This window comes from Clytia hemisphaerica, unplaced genomic scaffold (genome assembly GCF_902728285.1).
Source record: "Clytia hemisphaerica strain Z4C2 unplaced genomic scaffold, Clytia hemisphaerica genome assembly, whole genome shotgun sequence".
Taxonomy (NCBI): Eukaryota; Metazoa; Cnidaria; class Hydrozoa; order Leptothecata; family Clytiidae; genus Clytia; species Clytia hemisphaerica.
In genome coordinates, this window is record NW_027103272.1 from 131,687 (window position 1) to 159,330 (window position 27,644).

The window sequence follows — 27,644 nt, forward strand, 5'->3', positions numbered from 1 at the left end:
GAACTCTTATTGGAGAGAAGAGGAAGACATCCAAATGCATAGGAACATCAATGAATATTCTTAAACGAATATCTATCTTCTACCTCCTACCTGTAAGTAAAATAGTAAGGAACGAGATTGAAGAAATGGGGGAAGTGAACGCAGTCATGGGCGAAAAGCAAGGTCAATGAATAGGCTGGATGGGGTGGATGTCGAAAGTCTTTCACGGGGTCCAGGCTAACAGCAGGCCTGGTTATCTATGAGCTGAAAAGAACATTTGAAGGAGCGAGTCGGGAACTTCTGGATTGTGGCGCTAAGGCCTTGTACTTGCTCAGCTTCTCTGGGATAATGGCGAGGGTGTAGGGTGTAGAAATATTAGTGAATCAAAGAGCTTAAAGTGTTAATTGACTTTTATAGATTACATTTAGTAATTGATCGAAAAATCTTATATTGGAAATTTATCGACCGATAACAGGTATATGACAAATGGCAATACGAGAACTCGAAGGTTCGTGCTTTGACAGTTGGTGTATTGACAAAGAGTGCCAACACAAGTAACTCGATTTAAAAGATTTACTTATAATTTGGTAAGCCTCGTATAAGATCATTCTATCACAAAATCAGAAGATCAGAATAGTGTTTAAAGGTCTGTATTAGTATTTGTGCTAGACCAGGTGGGAGAAATACTTAGATGGAGCAAAAAACACTGGATAAACAGATTGAAATGTAAAAATGATAAGAAGAGAAACTGTAAGAAAATGGATAAAGGATACTTTCTCCTAGGAAATCCGCTTAAAGTTTTTGAAGAAAAGGTGGAAATGAGAAACTAAACAGAAGTACGTCATAAAAATATTTTCATTTTCTATTTTTTCCATAATCAAAATTAAATATTAAGATCTCCTGAAGGGAACAAACTACATAGCACAGTGGAAAACTTCATGTCAAAACGATTGGAAGGCTGGAAACAGAAGGATCTGTAGATAAGAAAATGCAGGCATCTTCCACAGAAATATTATTAGTTTTATCGCAACCAAATGATTTTGGCATAGAGAATGCTGATAGGTCTGGAAGACAGATAACAGCATCATTTGACTTGCCAATATCTTGCATCAAAGAGATGTCTGGATACTGTAGAACTACAGCTGCTAATAAAGCAGAAGTCGATGAAAAAAGTTTTAAAGAATTCAGCCTTTCAGGAGAAAAATCCACACGATCAATGCCAGCCAAAGACTCGATTTTGAAGATTAAAAGAACAATGATTGACAATGATTTTTCGTCGCAATCCGGAGAACTGAATGGAGCTGCTGATATCTTCGGTTTTCAGGGCCAAAATATCGATAAATCATCTAATTCAAAGCTAAGGAACAAAATTTCAAGGAAAACAGTATCATTCAATAACAGTGTCGATTTGCAATATTTTCATGGTGACAATTCGCCTATGACATTGAACAAAGAGTTTGTTGCCGTTCTAAAACCACCAAAGGGCGATAAATCAGCAATATCCAAATATTAAAAATATTAAATATAGATGGACATTATTGGCGCACAAGGTTGCTGACACTGAAATATAAACCGATTTTTTATACCAACAGCAAAACTCCTAAAATCCTTATAGCGTCACGGCATGGCACGTTCAACAACGGTACATACTGAAGCAACGACTGACGGAAAAAGGAGCTACAACGAGATGTACACAAATCTGGTTTAAAATCAAGGGGAAACCAGCATGTGACAACACACCTACAGAAGAATCAAACACATATCAAAAACCTAGAATTGCAAGGCTTATTCAGCGATAAAAAGGCCATGGTTTTTTACAGAAAACTGCATTTGATAGATTATTTGGGTTATTGACAACAAGAATTATTATGATTATGACTCTACCAAAGCTTCGAGTTGGTTACACCAATATGATTCAATGAGACAGTATACCCTTTTGTGGAAGACATAATAAACATCCATTAGTTTTTGAAATTTTAGCTGAAGAATTTTGAAAGAACAGACGTGGCACGTGGATATATTCACAAAGTGTGAAATGAAGTGTATATGTGGGTAAGGCGGGTATGGTTGCTCTGACGTGTTATGACTCAAACTAAAACTTTACCAAGTATTGCAGGACTGAAAGGAAAGAGCTGGAAAGGCAAGCAAAAATAGTAGCTTGCATATAAAGGAAGATTTATGAATTGCTTTGATTCGGTGGAAAAGGTTACAAGCTTTTGTGGCCGACAGGTGACGAAGTTTCCTTGCAATTCGTGGTGAACTGACGAACAGAACTAAAAGATATTGAGGGCAGACAATGCTTTATAACAAACGAGCAAGAATTGATTATGGTTAAGGTAAAGTTTAGCATGAAATATCCACAATGGTATAGTTAACAAAAAAGAAAGCACCTTGAATGCTGGGACACTATCCCTAGAGATTATGGATTCTCTAGCCACTTTTTGTCAAGTGTTAATCGTAAAGTCGCAGAAGAATTAGAACGATAGAGCAAAATTAATTGAAAGAAAATGATGTGCAAGAATCTCTTTATATTATTCCATCTGCTCAAAGATATCCACGACAAAACAAAAGGACGAAATTAACTAAGCATCGATTGGTGTGAGTATTGTAGCTTTTCAAGGGAAGATGTGAAGTAACGAGTACAAAGATATTTATCATCGAGAATAAGCTGAGTCTGGACAAATACCAATTGCTATTGCTAGATCCTTGCCCAACGTTTAACCAATCAATTAACGATGGATAGAGGTCCAGCATGAATGAATCATTTATTCCGATGGTAGCCCTGCTGTAATACCGGGTGCGCCACAAAAAAGTTTCTCTCTTTAAAACTAATTTTCTAGAAATCTAAAAATTTTAAAAGAACTATTCTTATTTCATTGGAAAGAAGAAAGATTAACTTAAATTTTGATGGGTCATTTATCAAATTCGATTCATTAGATCAAAAGTAATGCTCAATTAAATAAAAAAGTTACTTTCTGAAAGTGCTCAAAAACGTTAAAATTTTACCTATCAAATGAAACAGAAGCATATAATTATTTGATACATCATCATCTTCGTTTCAGTCATTAAAAATGATAATTAGCTGTCTGAATGAGCTTTTGTTATGTAAAGGAAGGTTGTATTTCAATACTAGAAGGAACATTTGTTCAAAAAGGCCAAAAAATCTGGTAAAATTTATAAAAATCCATGAAATATGGGTTTCGAGATATATCCGGCTTTACATAGACTTTATCCAATCTAAAACAAAAAATCGGAGGAAAATTTCGGTAAAGGTAAATTAAAGTGATTTTGATGAAGATTTAAACCCTCTCGGCATTTCAGTTTCGTTAATTACTGAAAATGCTTTTAATCATGTAAAGGCTATTGCAATTACCAATTTCAATCTAAAAATTTGATAGGTCGATTTTCGACGTTTTTGAGCACTTTCTGAAAGTAACTTTTTTATTCAATTGAGCATAACTTTTGATCTAATGAATCGAATTTACTAAATGACCCATCAAAATTTAAGTTTATCTTTCTTCTTTCCAATGAAATAGGAATGGTTCTTTTAAAATTTTTAGATTTCTAGAAAATTAGTTTTAAAGAGAGAAACCTTTTTGTGGCGCACCCGGTAGTAGAAATGCAGCATCTTGAATTTGTTGTTGTACATGATGCACCACGCCAGACAATGCACATGACTGATGATAATTTTTGTAAAGAATAAGTTATTCAGACTGTGTGAGTGAGATTAACTTACGCTGTTACCAAAAAAGGAGGGAATCTTACCACCCAAGACTTTTATCAATGATGCCTTCACATGTTGAGCTGAAAAAAATAAAGGAACAAAACATTATAGTCAAAGTGACCAATTGCCATTGAACTATTTTATTAATCTAAAGTGCATATACCTGCCCAAATAAAAGTAAACAAAAATTAATAGAATTGTTAAAATCCTCCCTCTGGTAAAAAAGAACAGTCACACACGAGATATTAACTTTATGACGTGTAAGCGTTGAAAGAAATAAATTACCTGTCGTTTAAACTTGATGACATTGGTGTTGTGAATGATCTCTCTACAATGGGCTTTTTGTTTATTTTCCTCAACGAAAACTTGACATGCTACACACATAACTGCACTGACTGGGACGAACCACACTGAAATTTTTGTAATTAAATTATTAAGTTATCTACAACTATCATGTTTTAAAAGAGATATTCAACTTAGAAATGGTATTATTCCAACGAGTAATCTTCCAAAGAGCATTGAAAAAATAATTGAAAATTGAACTGTGTGAGCAAACCCACTTGTCTTTTTTGAGGCTCCTTTGATTGTAAAATATTTTTATCTACAAATTCATTTTCACAGGATTTGATCCATCGAATGAACTGAGTTATATGTTTTTGATCATTGTTAGTGGCAAATTGAATAATAAATATAAATTCCTAAGTTATGTTCTCAAGCCGCTGTAAGAAGGAAGAACTCTATACCTTTTTCTCTTGGTAACAGGGGTTGATCGTGTAGCTTGGGGATTCTTCGAAGATTTGGTGCTGGTTTAAAGTCTGTTTTTTTATCCGAGTCAGAGCTTTCAGTGGATTGTTGATTATCATTACTTTTAGATTCGGCTGATTTTTTGTTATTTTTTGATACCAACACTTCAATAGTTCTGGCGGCTTGAGATTTAACGGCGGGTGGAGTAGGCGGTGGCGGTAAGGGCGTTTTATGTGTAGATGTAGGAGATGATAGGTTTTGTCTTTTTGTTGGACTTTGATCGGATTTTTCTGGTGGATATGGGGCACTTCTTTTAGTACCTATCTGTTGTTCTGCCTTTTCTTTTTCTTTTTTAAAGTGTTCTGGTAATTCAAAGTTGTTGATTCGATGCCAGTGTTCAATGGCACATTGTTTGGCTTTATCCATTCGGTTCTTTATCTGATTAAATTAAAACAAATGATGATAATTCAATGAAGAAGAAAATCGAAATCTCATTACAGATCATCCATTCTGTGCACGCTACTCCCTGCTTTAGAAAGAATTGTCAGATGTGACAATCTGACCTGGTTATTTAGCCAAAATGATTAAAACCGTGTTGCTTTTTGAGGCAACCTTTTTTAGAACAACTTTTGCTTAGTTAGAAGGCAAAAAATCAAATGGAAAGTGGTTGGGAAGGTGGAACTCTTTGAAGTTAACAAACGTTATAATTTTCAAAGCCTTGTAATAATCTACTCACTTTGTGCATAATAATCCTAATTGATTGCATTTGATATATAATTTTATTGGCTTTCAGGAAATATATACTTTTATCATGAAAAAATTTCAGGAAAAAAAGTTATGTCGAAAAAACAAACACCACGTCAAGTGTAAAGACAGTCCCTAAATAATACCTCTTCATGTTCAATCGATTTTTCATGCTCTCTCATACTTGTAGCATTTCCACTGTGAATTTGACAATACAAGCAAAAGGCATCATCATAGCATGCTTGTCGGTCCTAAAATATTTACAAATAATAATATACAGAGAGAATACAATGGAAAGAAATATCAATAGCATTGGATAACTGGCCATAAAGAATAATTTCTATTTACAAACTAGAAACGGATGTTGATGAACATTTTCTGCAATATATTGATAAAATATTGCTGAATGCCAGCAATATATTGAAAAGGTGTCTGCAATATATTGTCAGCTTGATTTGCAATATTCCGACAATATAGGGGGATTGGCTTTCAGAAAAAAATTCCTTTTTATAATAGATCACCAGTTTCCGTACATTACGGTTCGAAAACTATATTGCCGAATATTGCTCACAAATATTATGTGTAGTCTCTGGTTGAGCAATGAAATTTGGCCTTTTTGTGGGTCAACCGGTATAAGCACGATTTTGATATCATAATTTGTAACGAACAAAAAAATTCCATTTATGATTGACGAGGATTTCTTCAGATTTACATAAACTTACAATGTGATTAGGCATCTTCTTATGTTCTTCAAAATCGGTCATACTTTTGAACTCTTGGTAATTGCAAACCCTACAATAGAGTTCAGTTTTTGGGCTGGGCCAATATTCCTTCATTACACTTTCGTAGACACCCAAAATGTAAGGATCCAGTTCCATTGTGGTTGGCTTTAAGTTCAGTTCATTTTCAGCCTAAAATTACAAACATAGTGTGCAGAGGGGTCTGAACCAATGAAGTATAAGCCCGAAGGGCTAGAATCGAATCTCCTTGGTAGGATTTGAAGCCAACAAATCCTACCAAAGTTGCGCGACCTTGAGCGGCTCGCCTGGTTTTTACACAAATGACAGATTGAAACTAAAATTTACCGCTATAAATTTCGAAAAAAATATAAGTTTGTATTAAAAATATAAACAAACGTTGTTTTTTAGTTGTCCCACAGCAAATCTTAATCAATATAAAATATGATAGATATTTTGACCAAAAGTTGTTTCCCCCCCCCCCTACAGGGGGGATTTTTACTTGATCCCCCCTAAAATTTCAAACCCCTTTTTATTTGTAAAATCTCCTATCCCTCCTATAAAGCACTTCTGCATTCTGGAAAAGTTGGATCCCCCTTTAAAAAAAAAGGGGAGTAACACTATGACAAAGCCAAAGGATAGTTATGTAAATTAGAGTAGAAGAACAATTAAGATTAGAAGAATCTTCCTGATTCATGTCCTACTTTTACATGCTATTGCCAACTCGTCTTAGTAACTCGAATGTATTTAAACTTCAAAGGGAATCTTATAACTTAATTTGCAGAGAAAAACTACAATTAAGAATAACTACAAAAAGAAAAATTTCAAACAAACTTTACCTTGAATATAAGTGCCATATCTTTATCAGGGGGGCAAACACTTCCATTGGATATTGGTTTCTTGCTATTTTCTCCTTTTGGTGATAATAAAGATGATTTTTGACTTGATGATTGTGACTGCTCTTCCTTCGACGCTTCTTTAAAGTTTTTGGATAGCCTGGTGATTTTTCTTTGAAGGATTAACCGAGCTTGTTCTTTCCTGACCTTGCACAAGTGTTCCAACTGTTTTATAGGAAGACAAAAGAGTACAAGTTAGTCATTTTTTCATTATACACAGAAGGTACAAATTTTTGTAGATGCAAAAATGTAGTTTATGGTGAGATGTTGAGGCAGGATCCAAAGTAGGATTCATAATAGTTTTAAAAATTAAAAATTTTCTCTCTTTTGATGAGATCAATACTTGATACTTATATACAAAATAAAAATAAAATTTCAATTTATGGTATACTATTTGAGCAAGTTCCAATAAAAAGAGACAAAATCTTCCTCTATCAAGCTAGAAATAAAAAAAACATCCACAAATGTGATGGTTTCCATGTAAAACATTTAGAAGTTTTGACTTGAAAATACTTACTTCTTTGTGCTCGAAAGATTTATTGTGAGCGTAATATTCATCTGCGTTTTTGAAGTTTTCTCTGCACATTCTACAGGCTTGATTTCCTTCTTTGAATTTCAAATTGCTTAGAGGTGTATTCCCACCTCGCTTTTTGTCCATTTCTTTGCGTGTATAATCAAGGGCAGCATCAAGCGCAACTTGTGTCATTGTCAAAGGTTTGATCTATCAATGAAAATCAATAACAAAACAAAATACTAAAAATTAACTAAAAAATTAAAACTTGCCAGACTGAAATTAATTAGAAGTAATCTTAGCACTGAATTATGGAAATGCAACAGGAACTCTGTTTGTATTTTTCGAGATCTTGATTCAGAGCAAATTTTAATAGAAAAGTAAAAATTACCCTTTCGAAAAACAGTTGAGGTAGATCAAAGTTCATTGCTTCCTAAAAGGTAAAGGAAAAATCTATCAGTGTAATCACTTAAAATATACATTGGTACAGTTTTTACGTGAATTTAGGTGACCACAAGATGATAAAATAGGCACTTTCCGCAATCACAACGAGTACGACAACGAGAACGTGAAAACATCAAATTCACACCTTTGAGCTGTCAAAACTTGTCAAAACTCTGAGTAAACCCCAATTTCTCGTTGTCTCTTCTCGTGCCCGACGGTAAATCACTCATTTTGGCGTTGTCAGACAACGTGAGATTTCTAACATAAAAATCAACATCAAGCAAAAAGCAAGGCAATTTTGAAATATACTTCAGAATCTTTAAACTTTTTATCATTTTTTAGCTTTTTTTCTTGTGCTAGATGTGTAAGTTTCAAGTTTTAAATTTTGAAATCCTGATTTCAAATTTGTTCAGTTTGTTAATTTCGTTACTAATAACATTACAAAATAATTCTGCTTCTTGGCACTGATTGGTATTACCAGAATAAAAATAACGTCAATATAGCTCACCTTTTCCATATCAGTTAAGGGTGCCTCTTTGGAATTTTCAATACATTGGCTAGTTGTTGTTTTACTGGATGAGTTACTACCATCAGCACTGCTGCGCCTGACCTCATTACTTTTCCTTCTATCCTCGATACTTTTTCTACGGTCTTCAAAACTTTTCCTTCTATCAAAGGAAGTACGATTTGGTGTTCCTCTATTTGTACCTCTATTTGGTGCACCTCTAAATAGTGTGCCACGAGCTTGTGTATTTCTATTTCTAAGGACTGGACTCCTTGTTTGTGAAATCAAGGTGGGTGTTCCTCTTAATGGTTGTCTGTGTTCGGGTCTCAAGTTACCTCTACCACGTCCACGGCCACGAGTACTTATTGGTGAATTAATATAGTCTGACTGAAGGGTAGTGTTCATTAAAAGGTTTGTAACTGCTTGGGTCGAAGACATTAGATCTGGAGGTTTAGTTTGAATAGCAAGTAAACCTTGAATATTATCATCTTGGAAACGATTATGTTCATTGTGCATTTGATGTGCATTGAACCGTCTAGGAGACCCATCAATGTGTCTGTTTGATGGTCTTGGAGGAACGGGAAAGTTGTTTGATCGTGAATGGTTGTATCTTGACTAAAATGAGAAAAAAACTATTTTTTCATTTCAGGATAAGATGGTGAGAAACAGAGATTTGAAGTTGAAACCAAAAAAAAAGATTATTATAAGACTTTTATGAGACGTTCATTGGTCAAATCAATCTTTTTCTTTTTTCATTCAGTAGTTACAAAGAATCTAAATTAAATTTGAGTCACCCCATTCGAAATCGTTCATATGTAAATTTATAATGTGTCAGATAATTTTCCCCAGCAGAATCCAAGTAATAACATAGTGCAAAAAGGGGTCTGATCCACCCTTCTTGGCATCCCCCCTAACCTTTAAAAATGCCTATCCCCCAAGAATTTTGGACAAAAATAGCTAACAAATATATGTGAAATATCTTTAGAGATAGAGAAAGTAAAATAATAAACTTCTTTCTTCTTTTTTACTCAAACGACTCTAACAGAAAACTTTCTTTCATGAAGACCAAATTTCATAACAGTGATTGAAAATAATCTACAATATATATGCTACCCCTCCCCTTTTTCATGAAAATTTCTGACCCCCCTTCTTCCTTTTTTCGGAAGGTGTCACCCCCCCCCCTTAAGAAAGGGGGGGGGACGAACTATGAATAATCTCAGTAACCTCAAATTTATATGAGTCGAAATTAGAACCTAGAAAAATTAGATCAGTGGATATATACAAATGAATATCTATAAAACTTACCATCTTTGAGCCTTGTTGATAACTCTAAAATGAAAGAAAACAATTTGTGATAACCTTTATGGACCTAACTGGTTTACATTGAGCATAACATTGTAATGATTAAAGCAGAATTAACCCTAAACTCTTTTCTGCGACAAAACATAATACTAACAAACTAAATCTTAAAAAACTTTGGGGAGGATTCAATTCATGATAAAAATCAGAAAAAGTATAATTTATAGGTTTAAAAATTAAACTAAGCACGCTAAAAATAACAAGTAAACACAGTGACAAACAAGGGTAAATGCCTTATAAAATGCTAATAGGTGTTCTTTGATGAAAACTTTCATCCCCTTTTTATAATTGGATCAAAAGAACTGTCAATCAAAAAAGCATACAATTCAAACAATATGTTCCTATAATCAATGCTAACCCTATTTTCATGACAGCGCTTGAATGGCACCTCAAGATAGTGTTGTTTTAAAAAGATAGTATTTATTTCTGCTTTGACTCGCCATGTATGGAAGCCAAAAAAGGTCAGTGCACAGAAATTTTAAAATCCTGTCACAATCTTGTTCAAACTGTCACAATCTTTTTCAATTTGTTGTGGTCCTTTACAAGCTGTTGCATTTCCAGAAACTGTCACAATGTTTTCAAGCTTTCGCATTTCCAGAAGCTGTTGCAATAATTTTCAATCTGCTGCTATATTTTTCAAGCTGTCACATATCCAGAAGCTGTTGTGTTTTCAGAAACTGTTGCGTTTTCATGTGTATTCGTGCCAGGGAATCCCCTTTGTCTTTGACAATGTTTTGCATATTTATTATAAAGGATTAGGTTCAACAAGGTGCGCCATGGGCCTCTAAGAACAAATGTGAGGTCTTTTTCTGTGGTAACTGTGGTATGAAAAAGACAAAATTTTGTTTACAATAAAATAAGTGGGGTGGTGCATGTGAGCCTGTATAAAATGGTGATTGCAACTTTCCCGACATTCACCCACAGGCATTTTTATATTTCGATTTTTTTGGAAACGCAACAGCTTGAAAAATCTAACGACAGCTCTGGACAGCTTCTGGAAAGGCCACAGTCTGAAAAATATCGCAACAACTTGAAAAAGATTGCAACACCTTCTGGAAACTCGACAGTCAGTATAGACTTAAACTCGTTTCAAGATTACAGGATTTTGAGCACGGGCTGATTTTACTTTTGTTTTGAGTGGTTTCATATTCGATTTCAAGCCAACATCTTAACAACGGGGTGCTCGCCCTTAGTTACAGGGGTTTGTGAAAAAAAAAACATAGAAAATTTTCCAAATTCCCCATTTCAATTAATGCAATGAAAAATGAAACTTTTCTATGTTTCACTTTTTTGGACCTGTTCTTCAAAATGAAAATATTTAAGATTTTAAGTTCTTCTTTTATTCAATGATTTTTTACAGCATTTTGTCGACAATCTAACTCTTGCATCAAATTCCCGCTTTCTTCAGTAAATTGAAGATGAGAAAAAACCTAAGCGACGGATCATGGATTGAAACAAATATATGAAGGGTGGGATTTTACAGCCGCCCGTCGTGCAAGGCACTGAAAGGCCATGGGTGCCAAAAAGAAGGGCCGTTTGAAATGCGGCAACCTCATTGGTGGAAATTTGATAAACAGCTGCAAAGGAGCCCTGCTAGAAGCAATCAGTAGAAGAGACCACTTTCGTTTTTGTTGCAGATTTCTATAAAAACTTCTCTCAGGGATTACTTGTCAATGTACATGTACACATATGTGTTTTTATCAACTTGTCAGCATTGTATTGTTGTAAAGGAAAAGATAAAAGAGGTAAGACTAGCCTAGTTTCTAATCCTGATATAGGAGTTTAAGTTTAGACTGACAGTTTTAAAATGCAACAGCTTGAAAAATATTGTAACAGTTTGAAAAACATCACGACAACTAGAAAAATATCTCCACAGCTTAAAAACTATTGCGACGGTTTGAAAAAGTTTGCGACAGCTTGAAAAAGATTGAGACAGGTTTTAGAAACTTTTGCACCCTGACCCTTCTTCTCTTGGCTTCCATAGTAAAGGTCCCTAGTTTTCTTGGGCTAAACTCGTAGCATTTTGAGATGGGCAGATCTAGAACGCCTAATACCTACTACTTAATACTTACTACCTAATACTTAATATTTACTGTATATACCTCAAAATTGCTCGAAAATACCTTTAAAATAATCAGCATGCCCAATTCGACCTCATCTGAAAATTTGGTGTTAAAAAAATTTCAACATTTTGTCTTATAGCGTTTTGAAGACATGAAAATATTTTCTCCCTTTTTTTTCTTCACTTTATTTTCCCGCACTTTTTCTATAAAGTTTACAGACAACACAGATTTTTTTGAGACATCATTTTTTGTAGGAAAAAAATATTTTGTTTGCTCATTCATATTAGCTTTATTTATAAGAATCAGTTGATCTGAAAATTTAAAATAAGTGAGTATGCCTCTGTTTCATTGGAGCAGGTAACTGAAGTAGTTGACCAAGAATATTTTGACATGACTTGATTTTATTACAAACCTGATTACAAATGACCCTTTTGAGCCAGAATATTTACAGGGGTGAATTGCAGAAAAATAGTACAATGTCCTGTCCGCATCAGGCACTTTTTGTGGACCCATTCATAACTCAACTTTGGCAAATGCAATTTCTAAGAACTTCACATTTTTGTGAACTCTACTAAATAGCCTTCCTTGGATTGTTATAGAATTTTTTTGTTACAGCCTCAATCTTGAGAAAAATGTTGCAGACGGGACACTTTGTTGCGAACAGGACAAAATTTTTTTCACTCGTAGCTAGTACATGTAAAGTCAAGAAAAATGATACTGCTGCAAAAAGCATGTGGTTCCCTATAGTTCATTGGCTTGATACACTTAGAACATTAAAGTTGTCTCAAAAAAAGAGAAATTAAGACTTTTGTGCTGTTGCGGACGGGACAAATTTTTGGACCGTATTAGTTTTTACCAGTTAAAAAATTAAAAATAGATTATTTAAAGGCAATAAATGTCTTTAACGCAAGAAACCATTTAATATGTCACAACAAAACGAAAATGGGGGTCCTCTAGTTCCCAGATCTTGACTTATTAGGCGTTTTAGTTCTGCCCATTTTGAGATATGTTAAAAATCACAGGAACTGCCATCTTATAGTAAATTAGATTTACACTAAGGCGGCAATCACAAATATCTTCATTTCACGTCGCCTGGCCGACTCTCGAAAGTAGAATTGAGTCGGTGAGTCAGTAAATTTCTCTGACTTTTTATTTTCTGTCGTTGTCGATGACATTTCCTTCGTTCAAAAATTTTATCATTGCCGACTTTTTGTGGGCAATTTCTAGTGCATTAGCAACATTTTGACTTTGTTTATATTACATGCGCCATTTAGGGTCTGAGGTCACAGTGTTCAAAGGTCATAATTTGAAACCACCGATAACATGCAGTTGTTTCGGCTAGTACGAAACGCAGGTCAAGTTACAGGTTACAGGTTTCAGGGCCAGGGTTCAGGTTTCAGGGCCAGGGCCATTTTTCAATATAATAGTAATTGTTCTTGGTCAATGCTTTGATTTATGATTTCAATAATCTTAACCCTTTCCGGACGCATGATTTCACGGCTATTATATATATGACGCAAACAAAAATTTGATTTTTGACTGGATTCACTAAAATTGCAATAGAAAGTGATTGATAAAAGATATCACGATAAGTAATACCTCATTTTTTTCACATGTAATAGGGGTTTTGAAATACCAAAAAAAAATTTGAAATATGGCTGACATCTTGTCACGTGGAACAGCAAAATTATTGACTTTGAATAAAGAAATAGACTAAAAGGCATTTGCTTTACGCCTTGAACTTTGAATATGATTTAGAGAATTACTGACCAGGTAAAAAAAATTTCATGTCATAAGCGTTCCAAGAATCTGGGTAAATTGATTTTTTGTCCAAATTTTTGAGCAATTTTCCCCTACAAATTTAGCCTGAGTAAATTTACAACAAACATTGAAAATTTATAATTCTAGTTGTAAACAAGATATTGAAAAGCGGTTTTTTGCAGGTTACAGGAAATTTATCTCAAAATCATTATTCAAAACCATGTTATTGTACAGTGTCCACCTAACTCTTCACACAAAAATTACGGGAAACGCATGTTTGGACTTTGTACCCTATGCTGCACTCAAGCACTTAAGCCAAAGTCCCGCAAAGGCGGGACAAAAATCTATTTTTTGAAGTTTGCAAAAAAACGCCACATAGAAGATCTTTCAAATTCAGTATGTGAATAGCAGTAAAAAATACAACTTTTCTATTTTTCCTTTTTTTGCAAAAATTCTAGGAATGAAAATAAAGGGATAATGATAATTGAATACTATCCATTGATAACCCGCGGCACTATCTTTAAGCTAGAATCGCTTCGTGTACTCTTCGCTTGAGAAAATGATTGACAGATTGATGTTTTTCGCGCGGAGCGTTCTCGGCTCAATCCTCGTACCGCGCTAAAAATGGTAGACTGAGCTGTGATAGATCATTTCGATGGAAGTTGTTGGAATGTTTACAAGGCTCTTGAAAGAAATCGTTTGTTTTTTTGTAAATGATGACAGTGCGGTTATTAATTTTGTTATTCTGACAAATTGATCTTTGTAAGTGCACTTTATAGTTTTGATTCTCATTGAAGAATCATATTCTGGTTTTCATGTTATTAGATGCTGTTTTAGAGCTTTAGGTCTACACTGACAAAAAGATAATTTCTACTACGTCAATTAAATTATGAAATATTCTCAAAGCAATGCTGAAAGTAGTAGTAGTACCTGCTGTCCCATATTTTAAAAAGTATTGTTCACCACCAAACTATTAAAAGTTTAAAAAGAAAACACAAACTCTAGCAAATGGTCTGCAGAATAAATATACCTCGGAACATTCTGGTCTGCAATGTAGACAGTTTTAACATGAACCCTGAAACCTGAACCCTGGCCCTAAACCCTGAACCCTGGCCCTGAAACCTGAACCCTGAAACACCTGTGACCTGTGGACCTGCGTTCCGTACTAGCCGCAGTTGTTTTGGCTGCTGGCTGGCATGGCTGGCAGTTTCCTTCAAGAAAACCCGAAAATATTGATGACCCACTCCCGACCGACTCACTTTTTAGACCCAACGAGAACGCCAAATGAAGATATTTGTGATTGCTGCCTAACACAAACTACAATAGACCTTTTTTCAAAGAGGACGCCCTGTTGAATAATTATGTAGTCCAGCCATAAAAACAATGACTCTTTCAATGGCAAGCATGTTTAGATAAAAATGAGGTTGTAGGCACTGTCCTTATGGATCCAAGGCTCGAAATAACAATTTCAAGTGGGTCGGACAAAATGTCCGATCAGGGTTGCTTTAGCTTGAAAATTATGATTTTTGGGTCGGACATGAAGCTATTTGGGTCGGACAATGTCCGACCGTTATTTCGAGCCCTGTGGATCTGTCAAAAGCTTATGATTGTCTGAACCATGAGTTACTCATTGCAAAGTTACAAGCCTATGGAATCGGGGGTCCAGCTTTGCTTCTTATCTATAATTACCTAAAAAAACGAAAGCAAAGGGTCAAAATTGGATCAATTTTCAGCGAATGGCTTGAGATACTTTCAGGAGTACCACAGGGTTCAATCTTAGGTCCTTTACTATTCAATATTTTTATCAATGATATAATTAAATTTGTAGAGTAATGCGACATTTGCAATTTTGCTGATGACAACACTATCGATAGTTGTGGAACCACTGAAAATATCGTCTTGAAAAAATTGCAGAACGATTTAACTATTTTAATATCTTGGTTCGAATCCAACTATCTTGTTGCAAACCCAGGAAAATTCCAAATGATGCTGTTAGGAAAAAATATTGATAACTCTAATATTTCAATCAAGTATAAGAATGTTACTATAAAAGCAAAAAATTCAGTTTTGCTATATACTAGGAATTATTTTTGATGAGAAACTGAATTTTAACCAACATGTAGACAAAATATGTTCTACTGTAAGTAGGAATACTACAGCTCTTCAGAGGATAAGGAAATATTTGAATCCCGAAAAAGCTCTCACACTCTGTAACTCATACATCCTTTGTCATCTTAAATATTGCCCCCTCATTTGGATGTTTTCCTCAAGAGCATCCAACGATGAAATAAACAAAGTGCATAAACAGGCTTTGCGTGTGGTACATTCAAACTTTTCTTTAGACTATGGAGTTTTATTAAACAGTACAAATACTGTAAAAATCCACATCCAAAATTTACAATATTTGATGGTGGAAATTTTTAAATCAATCAAAGGTTTGAGTCCAACCTTCATGGCAGAAGTTTTTCAAATAAAAACAGTGGTATACAAACTAAGATCCACTCTTAACTCTCCCTGAAGCTACTCGCTATACCTTTGGTATTTACGGTTTATCCTTTATTTAGAGCATCTTTGTTGCGGCCATGATAACATTGGCCTCAAGAGACTTGTCATATTATGACGTATGTTGTTTTGGTAGCTATATTCCCATTTGGGAATTAGCGTATGATATCGCGTTTTAATGTTTAATTTAATTAGTTTTTAATGCTCCAATGCACAATTTTCTCTATTTTTATCGCCCTTTTTTGCTTTTGAATTCAATCTAGAAATTGTTATGAGAGCCTGTAGACGTTTTGAGGAGTTTGTAGAAACTCCATTTTCACTTCTCGTTGGAGAAAATTCACACAGTTAACATTTTATAGTTAATCGAATTGATTTTCATTTTGGATTTACTTGAGAATTTATTTTGGTATTTCCTGTGGAGCCATCCATACACAGTGCTTTGGAGCTTATGTTTCAGTAAGTTTTTCCTATATTTTTGACTTGTAATTTTTCCTATTTTCATACATTTTTTTGGTACTAGATTCTCTAGGATTCTTCAGATTTTTCCTTGTATTTTGGTCACCTTTTGACCTGGTCTGTGACTTTCGTTTAGTCGACTTGGAGTCATTTTCCTAGCCATTTTTCTGGTCACAGACCGTTAGTCTTTTGGGCATTACATTTCGTCCTTTGGTCGTATTGGCTTCATACTCTATTTCTGGCCTCTATTTGCCCTCTGTTTGCTCTAGGGCCACTTTACTTTTGGAGTTCCGTATAGTTTTCCGTATTCCGGTATTGGCCCTTTCCATCCGGAACTGACCGATTTCCGGAATTCGGAACTTAGCTATTTTTATTTTATTTTAAATTCTAATTAGGCTTTCTTTGTATTTTTCTAGCCTCTGAATCAATAAAGAGCGTTGTAACACACCACACTGTTTCGGGCTTCCACAAAGTGAAACATAAGTATGAATGGAGACGATGTCGATCGCCCCCTAGAACTCGTTGGAGTTCACAATGGAGATGGAGATGTTGACCGTACCGCCACAGATGTTGACCGTACCGCCACAGATGTTGACCGTACCGCCACAGATGTTGACCGGACCACCATAGAAGTTGACCAGACCGCCATAGAAGTCAATCAACCCAGAGATGAGGGAGATGCTAGTCGTGCAGGTACCCAAGTTGTCGAGGAACCTGATGACAAACAGAGCATACCATCTCAAGATGATGAAACAGGATCGCTTTTACTTGGTGCAACAGCTCTATCCCCAACACGTCGCTACCCAAAAAGAGAAAGACAACTAACTGAGAAGGGTAAGAAATCACGCATTCAACACTTATTTGCTGAACGAAAAAGACTTCTCAACAGATTAGAGAAACGAGGCAAGTCTATGATGGAAACATTAGCCCTGCTGGATCAAAGTCTTATCAAGAGTCGACTTCAACAGTACAACGAGACAGCATTAACTTTCGAGGGCACTCACAATGAGCTGAACGAGTTACTCGACCCACACGAAAAGGCTGAAGACCAGTATTGGTTTACCACAGTTGATGATCAAATCAATGTCGTAAAACAGTCAGTTTACGACAGAATACAGACATTAAATCTTCAAGAAGAAGAAAGAAGCACTGCACCATCACGTAAATCTTTGCAATCATCACGATCATCAAAATCTTCTAAATCATCACGATCATCAAGGTCACCTAAATCCTTACGATCGTCACATTCTTCAAGTTCTTCAATGGTTTCCAAGTTGTCAAAATCCACTCACTCTTCCAAATCGTCGAAGAAGTCAGGATCCACATCACCAACATGGAGTTCACCAAGATCGAGACATAGTCAACTTTCTGATCAACTGCTTGAAGAAGAGATCAAACGAGCCGAACTACTAGCAGAGTCAAAATTCATCGAAGAAGAATATGACCATGCTCAAAGGACAAAGGAACTGAAACTACAACGTCAGATAGCATTATCTTCAGCAAGGATTGATGTGCTTCGTACAAGAACCTCGAATGAAGATCAAACTGACACAAGTCAAGCCAAGCAGGAGCCACCTGCGGCACCAACAATCATTGATCCAACAAAGACTCTATCGCCAATCAGAAGACAAGCCATGCAGGAGCCACCTGCGGCGTCACACCTTGATCAATCGTCGACACACCTACCGTCAATCTACAGACAAGTCATGCAGGAGCCACCTGCGGCGTCACGCTTTGATCAACTAAAGACGCATCAATCTTCAACCAGAAAACAAGCCATGCAGGAGCCACCTGCGGCGTCACACCTTGATCAATCGTCGACACTCCTACCGTCAATCGGCAGACAAGTCATGCAGGAGCCACCTGCGGCGTCACGCTTTGATCAACCAAAGACGCATCAATCTTCAACCAGTAGACAAGCCATGCAGAAGCCACCTGCGGCATCAATAAATTTTGATCCATCAAGGAGACACCTATCGTCAATCAAACAAGCCTTGCCGGAGCCACCTGAGGCGACATTCAACATTGATCAGTCAAGGATGTACCAATCACCCGTCAATACCCAAGCCATGCAGGAGCCACCTGCGGAATCTCAATGTTCCAAACAGACAAAATTGTACCCATCGATTTACATGCATCAAGCCAAGCAAAATCCGACTGCGATATCACATCCACGCCATTCCATGACATCAATTAACACAGAACCATTTCAACATTCAAGCTTACCAGTTCAGGCTGCACCGATGGATGATATTATGGAGACTTATTCACCAATTACGTCACCGAAAAGGACGTCTCCTGAACCGCTGTCGACGAACGATCTACTATTTGCCATGTTGAAACAACAAGAGGCACCACGTGTGGACGTGGAATCGTACGATGGAGATCCACTCAACTATGCACATTTCATCTCTGTTTTCAAGGAAGCAGTTGAATCGAAAATCCCAAATCCTAGAGGAAGGCTGACAAGACTGATGAAGTACACCACAGCTGAAGCTCATGAAGCAATCAAACATTGCATCCAACTACCGTCTGCATATGGCTACTCCTCCGCATTGGATATACTCAAGAAGAGATTTGGAAATCCACATCTGATTTTATCGGCATATCGCAACCAAATCAAAAATATGCAATCATTACGATTCAGCAACCCTAAAGGTTTTCGCGAATTCCTGAACCATCTGACCAAATGGCAGACCTTCTACTGTGATCACTCTAACGTCCTGGATTCACCAGAAACCATCAGGCTGCTATTGGAGAAGTTACCACCACCTCTCATCGACAGATGGAATCGAAAAGCTTTGATACTCCGTCAATCAAATGCAACGGAGCCAACTTTGAAACATTTTGTCGCGTTTATGGAGCAAGAAACAACCCTTGTGAATGATCCATTGTACTCTCGTCATGCTATCGGTAAAGATTCTTCACCCAAACAATTGGAGAAAGGTCATTCAAGAAACTCAAGACGTTCCTTCAAGACTGCTGCAACCAAGAACGAACAAACACCAAGGATCAAAATCTGTCCGTTCTGTGAGCAACAACATGACGCAGAAGATTGCCCAGTCATCTTAGCAAAGGATATCAACCAACGTAGCATCATGATAAGATCAAAGAAACTTTGTTTTGGATGTCTCCAAAAGATGACTCATGATCACAACGCCCGAACGTGCACAAAGCGACGAACCTGTAAAGTATGTCGATCCAAGCATGCAACTATCCTCCACGGCTTCAAATTTCGACCAAGAGAGACCAAGAGAGACGATCGACCATCATCACATGCTGATGGAGACAATTCAGACCATAGAACTGATACCAAAGACCAAGGGAGATCAGATCATCAGATGAACAAAGATACCAAAGATGTGAAGGAAGACACAGATCAACCTCAAACCAAAACAACAACTTGTCGTGCAACCAATTGTCATGAAGTTATATCAATGTGTGTAGTTCCAATCTGCATCAAACATGCAGACGATCCCTTATCAGAAAGACACACCCTTGCGATGCTCGACCCCTGCAGCCAAGCATCATTTATTGCTGATACCTTGGTTGACCGGATGAACATCAAAGGACGTACCACCTCCTTATCAATCACCACAGTGAATGGAACTGGTGAAGTCAATTCTACCGTCGTCAAGGAGCTGAGTGTCAGAGCGTTAAACAGCAACCAAACGATCACTGTCAAAAAGCATTCTCAAGAGAAGATCTACCAGTCGACCAAAATGAGATCGCCACCAAATCCAAGATCAAAGCATGGGATTACCTGAGCAAAATCAAAGATAGCTTACCTGACAATGACCATCAACCTGTCGAGCTTCTTATCGGTGCAGACTGCCTCAAAGCTATCGAACCAATCGAAGTCATCCCAAGTCAAGATGGAGGTCCATTTGCTTATCGCACCGTTCTTGGATGGTGCATCGTTGGACCATTAGAATCCTCCACAAAGAGCCAATCAATTGGATGTCACAGAACCATCGTCACTGACATATCAGAAAAATCAAAGAGTAATCACTTCGTTTTCAAGACCAATGTGAAAGAAATGGACATTGGAGAAATGTACGAGTCGTTGTACAACACTGATTTTGTCGAAAACCAGTCTAACGAACGTATCGACTTTGAAGATTCACACATGTCAGTCGAAGACAAAAGGTTTATGTCCATCATGGAAGAAAAGACAACGATGGAGGATGGTCACTATGTACTTCCATTACCACTCAGAGATGGAGAAAGCAACTTACCAAACAACAGATGCATTGCAGAAAGACGATTAGCAAGTCTCAAACGCAAGCTTGAACGCAACCCTACCTTTTTCGACCACTACATGACGTTTATGGATACCATATTGAAGAATGGTCATGCAAGAATCGCCAAACCATTACCAGATGACAAGCAAGTTTGGTATCTTCCTCACCATGGGGTGTATCATCCACGTAAACCAGAGAAAGTCCGAGTCGTCCTGGATTGTGGAGCTGAGTTCAAGAATCAATCACTGAATAAACAATTGTTAACCGGACCAGACTTGACCAATCAAATTGTTGGAGTTCTGTCACGTTTTCGTCAAGGTCGGATTGGAGTAATGGCAGACATCCAAGCTATGTTTTACCAAGTCTTTGTTCCTGAACATCAACGATCCCTTCTTCGCTTCCTTTGGTGGAAAGACAACGATCTAACTACAACACCTATCGACTACGAAATGAACGTCCACGTCTTTGGTGCAGGATCATCACCAAGCTGTTCAAGTTATGCACTCAGAAGAACAGCCATCGACAATCAAGAAGATTTCCCCGACAAGATACGAAACATCCTTTTCAACAATTTCTACGTCGATGATATGTTGAAATCAGAAGATGACGAACAAGAAACCATTGAAATGATACAGGGTGTCAAATCGCTATGTAAACGAGGAGGATTCAACCTCGTAAAGTTCGTAACCAACAGTCAAACCGTGCTCAATTCTCTACCAAAAGAGGATCTTGGATCGTCACTCAAGGATGCATCCCTACTGGGTGGACTCACTGACAAAGCACTCGGTGTGTCCTGGAATCTCACTGATGACGTGTTCAAATTCGATCTGACAGAATTGAAGCAGAAACCTTTGACAAGACGAGGAATGTTGTCTATGATAAGCAGCATCTATGACCCTCTTGGATTGATATCACCATTCATCCTGAAAGGAAGACTTATTCTCCAAACTTTGTGCAAGATGCAACATGGCTGGGATGATCAAATTCCAGAGGATATTGCAACCGATTGGACAAAATGGTATTCCGACCTTCAAGATATCAAATTGATCAGCATACCACGATGTTATCAGCCAGATGACTTCGGTACACCAGTTGAGAAATCATTCCACCACTTCTCAGATGCTTCTGAGAGAGGATATGGACAAGTGACATACTTGAGACAAATCAACCAAGAAGGAGAAATCCATTGTTCCTTGGTAATTGGCAAATCACGTGTTGCACCAATTAAATTTGTATCAATACCAAGGCTTGAGCTGACAGCAGGAGTATTGTCCACAAAGATCTGCAATCTTGTCGAGAAAGAAGTACAAATCAAAGATGCCAAACATGTATTCTGGACCGACAGTGAGGTGGTTTTGAGCTATCTCCACAACACTACCAAGAGATTCAAAACTTTTGTGGCAAATCGTGTCCAAACTATTCATTCATCTACTGACCTTGAAGCCTGGAGGTACATCAAAACGACTGACAATCCAGCTGACATCTCCTCAAGAGGAATTTCTACCAAAGACGCAAACAAGATAGAAATGTGGATACATGGGCCAGAATTCCTCTGGCAAGACGAAAGTATGTGGAAGAAATCAAAGCCCTCAACCAAGCTAAACGCCAACGATACAGAACTAAAGAAAGTGAACGCAATCATGATAAAAGATGCAACAAATAATGTGTTTTTGAGGTTAATCAAGCAGATCTCAAATTGGAAAAGGCTATGTCGTATCGTAGCATTAATCGTACGTTTCGTACGCATCATTTGTAAAGCTCCAAACATCGAAAGATCACTTCATCCCACCATTGAAGAAGTAAATGGAGCAGAAAGGCTCATCATCACCACCACCCAGCAAGTAAAGTTTACAGACGAAATTGCAGCCTTGCAGAAGCAAAACCATGTCTCGGAACACAGCCCAATTTCCAGTCTTAATCCCTTCATTGATGAGTCAGGAGTACTTCGTGTTGGTGGAAGATTGCGGAGATCCAACCTAGACTTCCAACTGAGACACCCTATTCTATTACCAAAGAATCATGAGTTATCTGAGTCAATCGTTCGATGGTGTCACGAGAAGTGTGCTCACAGAGGTCGTCTACACACACTTCACGAATTGAGAAATCATGGTTTCTGGGTTGTCAATGGAAACACCTTTGTTCGAAAAATTATCTACCATTGTGTCATTTGTCGTTACCTCAGAGGATCAACATCCAATCAGATCATGGCTGATCTACCAAAAGCAAGAGTTGTCGAATCTCCACCATTCACTTACGTTGGGGTGGATTTCTTCGGACCATTCATCGTCAAAGAGCTGAGGAGGGAACTAAAACGCTATGGAGTTATCTTCACGTGCTTTTCAACACGAGCTGTTCATCTTGAAGTATCATCCAGCTTAGAAACCGACACATTCATCATGACTCTAAGAAGATTCATCTCAAGACGAGGAAAAGTTCGTTCAATGCACTCAGACAATGGAACTAACTTCGTTGGCACCGAAAGAGAGTTGAAGAAGGCTATCTCAGAAATGGACCACGAAAGAATTGCAAAATACATGAACGAGCAAGACGGTGATTGGATTTGGAAATTCAATCCCCCAGCCTCAAGTCATATGGGTGGTGTGTGGGAGCGTCACATCAGAAGTATCAGAAGGATCCTTGCTGCACTCTTGAAATCTCAAGGACCAAGTCTCAACACTGAAACCCTCACAACACTGCTTGTCGAAGTAGAATCAATTATCAACTCAAGACCATTAACTGTCGACACCGTAAGCGACCCAACAGAACCAATGGCACTATCACCTATGAATTTGCTGACCATGAAAAGCAAAGTCGTCTTACCACCACCAGGAGAGTTCGACGAATCCGATTTATATTCTCGCAAACGATGGAGAAGAATTCAATTCTTAGCAAACGAGTTTTGGGAGCGGTGGAGGAAAGAGTATCTTTTTCAATTGCAGCACCGCACCAAATGGAGAACCAAAGAAAGGAATTTTCGATCTGGAGACATAGTCCTACTAAAGGACAACACACTAACAAACACACGAAACGATTGGCCGATGGGAACGATTGAAAAGGTGTATCCAGACGACACTGGCACAGTACGTTCGGTAGACTGTCGAATTGGGAAAAATGTTTACAGACGACCAATAACAAAATTAGTGTTATTGATTGAGTGTTCGACCCCCGACGAGGAGCCATCAGATTTGGAGTAATCATATGATCGCGAATCATATGAGAGGAGCCATGTGTTGCGGCCATGATAACATTGGCCTCAAGAGACTTGTCATATTATGACGTATGTTGTTTTGGTAGCTATATTCCCATTTGGGAATTAGCGTATGATATCGCGTTTTAATGTTTAATTTAATTAGTTTTTAATGCTCCAATGCACAATTTTCTCTATTTTTATCGCCCTTTTTTGCTTTTGAATTCAATCTAGAAATTGTTATGAGAGCGTGTAGACGTTTTGAGGAGTTTGTAGAAACTCCATTTTCACTTCTCGTTGGAGAAAATTCACACAGTTAACATTTTATAGTTAATTGAATTGATTTTCATTTTGGATTTACTTGAGAATTTATTTTGGTATTTCCTGTGGAGCCATCCATACACAGTGCTTTGGAGCTTATGTTTCAGTAAGTTTTTCCTATATTTTTGACTTGTAATTTTTCCTATTTTCATACATTTTTTTGGTACTAGATTCTCTAGGATTCTTCAGATTTTTCCTTGTATTTTGGTCACCTTTTGACCTGGTCTGTGACTTTCGTTTAGTCGACTTGGAGTCATTTTCCTAGCCATTTTTCTGGTCACAGACCGTTAGTCTTTTGGGCATTACATTTCGTCCTTTGGTCGTATTGGCTTCATACTCTATTTCTGGCCTCTATTTGCCCTCTGTTTGCTCTAGGGCCACTTTACTTTTGGAGTTCCGTATAGTTTTCCGTATTCCGGTATTGGCCCTTTCCATCCGGAACTGACCGATTTCCGGAATTCGGAACTTAGCTATTTTTATTTTATTTTAAATTCTAATTAGGCTTTCTTTGTATTTTTCTAGCCTCTGAATCAATAAAGAGCGTTGTAACACACCACACTGTTTCGGGCTTCCACATCTTTATTGTGGAACCAATTACCTAAGAAGTTTAAATTACATGACATTCAAACTCTAGCCAAATTTAAAACAGAGATAAAACGTTGGCTCTAAATGCTCATGTAACATCTGTAGGTAATTGGCCCTAAGGATCTTGTCGTTTTTACTTATTATTTTGATATTGTTGGATTTTATTAGTTTATATAAATTTACTTGATTTGTAATTACGTTACCCCAACACAGCATAGACTAATGTTAAATTTCGTTTCCGCGCAAATTCGTCACATTTTGTCTCAATAACCTCATAACTACAGAACTTATCGTTAGAGGCAATCGAGCAAGAACAATAGAAAAAATCTTTATTTTGCTCTGTAGAAAAATTGCAAAATAGAAACTCGCTTAAATTCACAATACTGATTCTTTACCCCAAAACGAAACTTTTCTATTTTGTAAATCTTTCTTACACTTTCCCATACGTAAAATATAGAGTACTTTCGTTTTCCCCCCAAACTTGCGAGGGAAAAATGTTAAGACCGCATGTTGTCCTCGCGGACTTTCCCAGCGTAATTTATTTGTGTGATGTCATAATGTTATTGTTCTCTTCTCAGATTATTACTGACGGCACTTCAATCGCTTACGGGATTGGATAATGGTTGACAATAGATCGTGACGTATACAACAATTGCGATAACGCGCGACGAATGAAAGTTCATTTTGGGTGGCTTGATAACACTCGTAAATTCTTTATTTTTCTAGTGTATTTTGTTTTATACTATTATTTTTTAATTTGATATTTTAAATGCCTATTATAAAGAAAAATTCGTAAGTGGGCGGAAAAATAAAAACGCCTTTTTTTTTAACGCCCGACTGCAAAAATCTCGGGATTCTTTCTTTTGAGACGGGGGTTAGCCATGAAAACAAAGAGCTAAGTAGAATAGTAGAATCGACTTTTTCAAACTTAAAATACAGTGTAAAGTATTTTTGTAATCAAACATTATATTTAGCAAATATATTGAAAAGTAATATTTCGTTAAAAGCAAAGATAACTTGTTCGGAAATAAAAAGTCTTCATACTTCGACCCCCGGATTTTTCATCGCATAATTTCTACGGGAAATCGAAAGTAATTTCATTCGGCTTGTGATGTTTGAGAGCTTGGATGTTGGGAAGCTGCAGGAATAAAGGTAAACAAATTATAGTCTTTTTTCTGAAAGAAAAATTAACATTAGTCTAGCCTGCAACATTAAAGAAAGATATTATTATCATTATTATTATAATGATAATAGAGCTATGCATAGTTACTGTATCATGCATATTGTAATAATTATGCATGGTATTATCGTTGTTTTTCTGCAGGACTACATAAGTATTCAACAGGGTGGCCTCTTTGAAAAAAGGTCTATAAATTTAAGATTTTTAATGAAAGTGTACTAAAGAATCTAATTGGAAACACATTGCTGCCACCAGAAAACGGATAGGAGTGATTGTTGACATAAAGTGTAACTTTTATCAAGAATACAAAGAAACTATTTTCTACTTACTCTCGAAATGTTGATAGAAATTTGAAGATTGGCTAAGTTTACCAGTTTACCATGTGCAGAATTCTCGTCCTGGGTCCGTCTAGGTCCGAACTAGAATCTCAACTCCAAGTCCCTGGCTCTTTTCGTCGCCGCTCGGCTATTGTGGGGTCCGCACTTAGGCCTTTGTGAAAAGGGCCTCGCGTCGCAAAAGGAGCCGACCGTGATCGATAAAATGACTTTCTAAAATTTTCCTTTTCAAAATATTAAAATTTGAAAATTTATACTCTTTTCATTATATATAGTGTACTATATTCTACTCACTGATACCCTTTATTTGAGCCCAAAATGAGCTTCTACAATAAAGGTCATAATATTTTGATAATGATAATTTTGGTTATTTTATCTAACGTTTTTCATAATTTAAAGTTCTGGCGAGAAAGTCGATTTTGGGCTATCTCTTTAATTTGATCGAATATTTCAATTTGGAAGGGGTTGGCAGACTTACAGGCTATATTCTGAGCCTTATTGGACTATTTTTGAACTTTTGGAGTCTTAAGTCTCATGTTAAAACTCAGAGTTAAAACTCTACCCTTCCAACCTACTTTAGAGCACTTACAAATCGCTTGTGGTTCAAAAACTTTCCGGTGTATTTTTTTCTCAAATATTATGACCTTGATTGTACGTTCAAGAAATAATTTATAAAATTGTGTAAATCTTTTGACGCTGCCATAATCCCCGCCCCTGCCCTCCTCCCTCCTGCTGTGGAGAAATGAGTAAAGCGCTCCCCCCCCCCACAGGTTTGTGTGAATGCATGAATGGACATTTTTGGTTGCGTGAATAATGCGTGAAAATTGAAAAAAACAATGCGTGAATGTGTGAATTGAAAAACTTGCGTGAACGTGAAAATCCACTTTTTGATTGAGTGAATGCGTGAATCTGGGCTATTTTGTGCGTTGTTACGTGAATTTTTTCTTTTATCCACTGATTACGTGCAGTTTTCCCGATTTTCCAATGTTCCCCGATTCTTTCCCGAAAGTTTTTCCGATTTTTTGAAAAATCAGGTTATTGTGTACCGACCTACCTCTCTTTTTAGCTTCTGCTTGAACAGCTTATCCAACTCGTTGAGTCCGATGCTTCGACAATTTCCTTGCGACTGTCTTAAGGTTAAATGGACAAGCAGAGGTTCATTCGGAACGGTTGTGAGGAGGGTGTCTAAGTGTTTTTTGAATGCTTCTTTGGGGCAGTTTGTCAAATCTCTTATTGCTCTGGGAAGGATGTTGAATAATCGAGGGCCTTCTTGGGAAAGACTCCCCCTCCAGATGTTTTTGTGTTTGATGTTGACAGCTTTTAGATTGCAAATTCTCCCCAATCTCTGCTATGGCAGGAGATGCCTC

The 27,644-nt window shown here is 37.0% G+C and overlaps 1 protein-coding gene and 1 long non-coding RNA gene across 2 annotated transcripts; one reads left to right on the forward strand and one right to left on the reverse strand.

Annotated features, from left to right (window-relative positions):
* Positions 1-26,349, reverse strand: LOC136801929 (uncharacterized). Its single transcript, XM_067058626.1, has 12 exons — positions 26,272-26,349; positions 9,590-9,613; positions 8,288-8,899; positions 7,727-7,768; positions 7,342-7,545; positions 6,768-6,989; positions 5,914-6,102; positions 5,338-5,442; positions 4,447-4,885; positions 3,989-4,113; positions 3,745-3,783; positions 1-90 (listed from the first exon to the last, which is right to left on the reverse strand). Exons 2-11 carry the CDS (start codon positions 9,590-9,592, stop codon positions 3,772-3,774), a joined length of 1,953 nt encoding a protein of 650 aa, XP_066914727.1. The 5' UTR covers positions 9,593-9,613; positions 26,272-26,349; the 3' UTR covers positions 1-90; positions 3,745-3,771.
* LOC136801853 (uncharacterized) lies at positions 24,158-24,730 on the forward strand. The gene is made up of 2 exons (XR_010845924.1): positions 24,158-24,283; positions 24,700-24,730. It is a non-coding gene; the product is annotated as an uncharacterized lncRNA (long non-coding RNA).
* Positions 26,350-27,644: the final 1,295 nt, after the last annotated feature.